Source organism: Prionailurus viverrinus, chromosome D2 (assembly GCF_022837055.1).
Source record: "Prionailurus viverrinus isolate Anna chromosome D2, UM_Priviv_1.0, whole genome shotgun sequence".
Classification (NCBI taxonomy): Eukaryota; Metazoa; Chordata; class Mammalia; order Carnivora; family Felidae; genus Prionailurus; species Prionailurus viverrinus.
This window is the reverse complement of record NC_062571.1, coordinates 83,632,615-83,635,402: the sequence shown is the minus strand read 5'-3', so window position 1 is coordinate 83,635,402 and position 2,788 is coordinate 83,632,615. Positions and strand designations below refer to the sequence as shown.

Below are 2,788 nucleotides of genomic sequence, written 5' to 3'. Positions count from 1 at the left end.
AGCCCAGCGCCAGCCTGTCGCCCCTTTAAGGCGGATGCCAGAGAGCACAGGTTCGAGGTCCAGAGCAGCTGGAAGAACAGGGGGAGCAGGGAGCGGCCCATTTGCCCCATCTGAACGGTCGCGGGGTGAGGGTGAGGCAGGACAGCGGGGCCACCGGGGCCACCGGGGCGGGGGGAGGGGGGGATGACGCGCGCTCGCCTCGTTCTGTTCTCCGCGGCTCCGGGGGCTCTGCGCTCGCTCTGGGGCGCTGACTCTGCGGCGCCAAGCAGGCGGGAACCGGGCTTGAGCTCCGCACGTCCGCACAGCACTGGGGACGTCCCGGCCCCCCTCACACTTCGGTCCCCTCCCGACGGTAGACGAAGGGGTCCACGCGGAAGGCGGGGGCCGCGGTCTGACGTCCGGCACCGAAGCCGGGTGCGGGGCCTGGGGCCCGGGGCCCGTGGGCGGCGACCGTCGTCGGTCTCCCGACTGAGAAGTCCCCCGCCAGGCCCGCGGGGAAGGTACCGAGGCCGCCAGCCAGGGCGCCCATGGCCGAGGCGAAACCGGACAGGCAGGTGGCCGCCTCGGGCGCGGGCGGGGACGGCGGGGCCTGCAGGTCCGGGGAGGCGGCGCCCAGGGGCTCCAGCTCCGGCGCCGTGGCTCCTCCGGGGCTCCCGGCTCCCGAGGCTGCGGCGGCGCTCACCTCTCCTCTCCTCTTCCTCTTCCGTCGGAAGTTGCCGTTGTCGAACATCTTCTCGCAGTTTGGGTCCAGGGTCCAGTAATTGCCTTTACCTGCGCAAGAAGAGAGGGCTCAGCTCGGAAAAATACGGGGTTTGGGGGACCATGGTGTGCGCTTGAGGAATGGAGGTCAACTTCAAAAAGACCCCCCCCCACCGGTCCCTCCATCATTCCCACCCCCCCCCCCCCCCCCCGACGGCCTCCACAGTCCGACTGGGAAGAACCTGGACATCCCAGAAAGGCCTGGGAAGGGCGACAACCAAGAAATACGGAGCCCCTCTAAGTTCAAGGCCAGGGAGAAGACATGGGGAGCAGAGCCACCTGGACGGGGGCTGTCGCTCCTCCAGTGGAGTCCGGAGCGCTTCCCGGATTGGCGTGCCATTTGTCTTTCCAGCTCTTGGGGTACGCACGCTCTTCCCCATCTCACAGCAAAGGACACTGGAGCCCAGAGGACTAACTCCAAGGCTGGCCCAGCTGACCGGCTTTCCGGGTGCTTCCTTCGCGGGAGCGCACAGAGCTTTCAAGACGCACGGAGCAGTAGACCCGAAGCCAGGGTCTGCGGGTTCCGGGGTCGTCTAGGAGGCTGCCCTCCTCCCCTTCCTCCCGCCTCAGTTCCCCTAGCTGTGCGGTGCGGGAGGGACTGGGTTGCCCCCAGCCACCGGGCCTAAGTGCCAGCGGCCGGGCGGCCGGCTTCCTCGGAGTCCTGGACGGGACGATGGGGCGCGCCTTTTTTTTTTTTTTTTTTTTTTTTTTACCTGGGTCGTCCTCCTCGCGGGGCACCTTCTTGAAGCAGTCGTTGAGCGACAGGTTGTGGCGGATGGAGTTCTGCCAGCCTGCCTTGCTGCGCTTGTAGAAAGGGAAGTTGCCGGCCACGTACTGGTAGATCTGGCTGAGCGTCAGCTTCCGCAGCGGCGCGCTCTGGATGGCCATGGCGATGAGCGCCGAGTACGAGTAGGGCGGCCGCACCAGCCTCAGCAGCTCCTGCTGGCCCGCGAGGCTCAGCCACGCGAGGTCTGCGCCCGCCAGGCCGCCCGGGGCGCCGAGGAGCGGGCCGGGGGCCGCGTAGGGGGGCGCGGGCCGGGGGCCGGCGGTGTAGGGCGCGGGGCTGAGAGCCGGCGCGTTCAGCCACGGGCACTGGGCCCCGGCTCCCGCGCCCAGATCGGCGCGCGCGTAGGCCGCGGGGTGCGCGGTGGCCCCGGCCTGGCTGTGCGGGACGGGACACGCACCCGAGCCGTCGCGGTACGAGGCCATGTCCGGCCGTTCCCGGGCCTGGCCGGGAAGCTCGGCGCCGAAGCTCATGGGCGCCCCATCCAGCTTGGCTGCCCGCCGCTCCCCGGTGCGGCCCGCGGGGCCCCGCCCTCCGCCCTCCTCCCTTTAAATGCCGTCGAGGAGGGGAGGGGGGCAGTCCCGGGTGAGTGTGCGTGGCGGGCCCCCTCCCTTCCCCCGACAGACAGCGTCGGAAGAGTGGCACCCCCGGGCGGTCCCCGCCCCGGGGTCAGCTTTCAGCCCCTCCCTGGTCCTGACGCGACTTAGTAGCACCCGAGCCCCGGACCAGAGTCCCCAGGGATCTCACCTATCCCCGCCTCATCTGGCCTCTAGGTCCCCTCAGTCCCGGTTGCCCTGGCCCCTTGCCAGCCCCCACGTCTCTCGCAGGCCCCCAGTCGAACGCGGGGCATCCTTGATCGACCACGGGGCACCCTGTCCCTGCAGAATCTCCTCATCCAGGCCCCTGTGTCGTTGGGGCCACAGGGAGCAGAGGGCCGCTGTGCTGGGCCAGGAGTCTTGATGGAGCCCACGGATGTCTAGGGGCTGGGACCACGAGGAAAGTCACCGCGGTGAAAGACGCGAGGGCCCAAGGCCAGGGTTGGCTGGGCCAGGACAGTGGCACTGGAGTCCTACGGAGTCCCCGCGCGAAAAACGCGCGGAGGCGAACCAGACCGGGGTAAGAGTTGAAACGCTGGAAGATCCGGATGCCCCAGCTGCCTAGGAAGTCCCCCCCCCCCCCCCCCGCCGCCGCCCCCGCCGCTTGTTCCCGCAAGTGGCCTCGGGCACAGACAGGGTGAGTGGTTAG

The 2,788-nt window shown here is 69.7% G+C and overlaps 1 protein-coding gene across 1 annotated transcript; it reads right to left on the bottom strand.

The window, feature by feature from the left end:
* Nucleotides 1-328: 328 nt before the first annotated feature.
* FOXI2 (forkhead box I2) lies at nucleotides 329-2,016 on the bottom strand. Its single transcript, XM_047824423.1, has 2 exons — nucleotides 1,473-2,016; nucleotides 329-771 (listed from the first exon to the last, which is right to left on the bottom strand). The coding sequence occupies exons 1-2, from the start codon at nucleotides 2,014-2,016 to the stop codon at nucleotides 329-331; spliced, it is 987 nt and encodes a 328-aa protein (XP_047680379.1).
* Between the last annotated feature and the right edge of the window lie 772 nt (nucleotides 2,017-2,788).

Bases quoted from the DNA above. Each gene is read 5' to 3' on its own strand.
- FOXI2 (XM_047824423.1), bottom strand. From the start codon at position 2,016: ATGAGCTTCGGCGCCGAGCTTCCCGGCCAGGCCCGGGAACGGCCGGAC. The intron at 772-1,472 runs GTAAAAAAAAAA...CTTCTTGCGCAG, and splicing joins CCGCGAGGAGGACGACCCAG to GTAAAGGCAATTACTGGACC.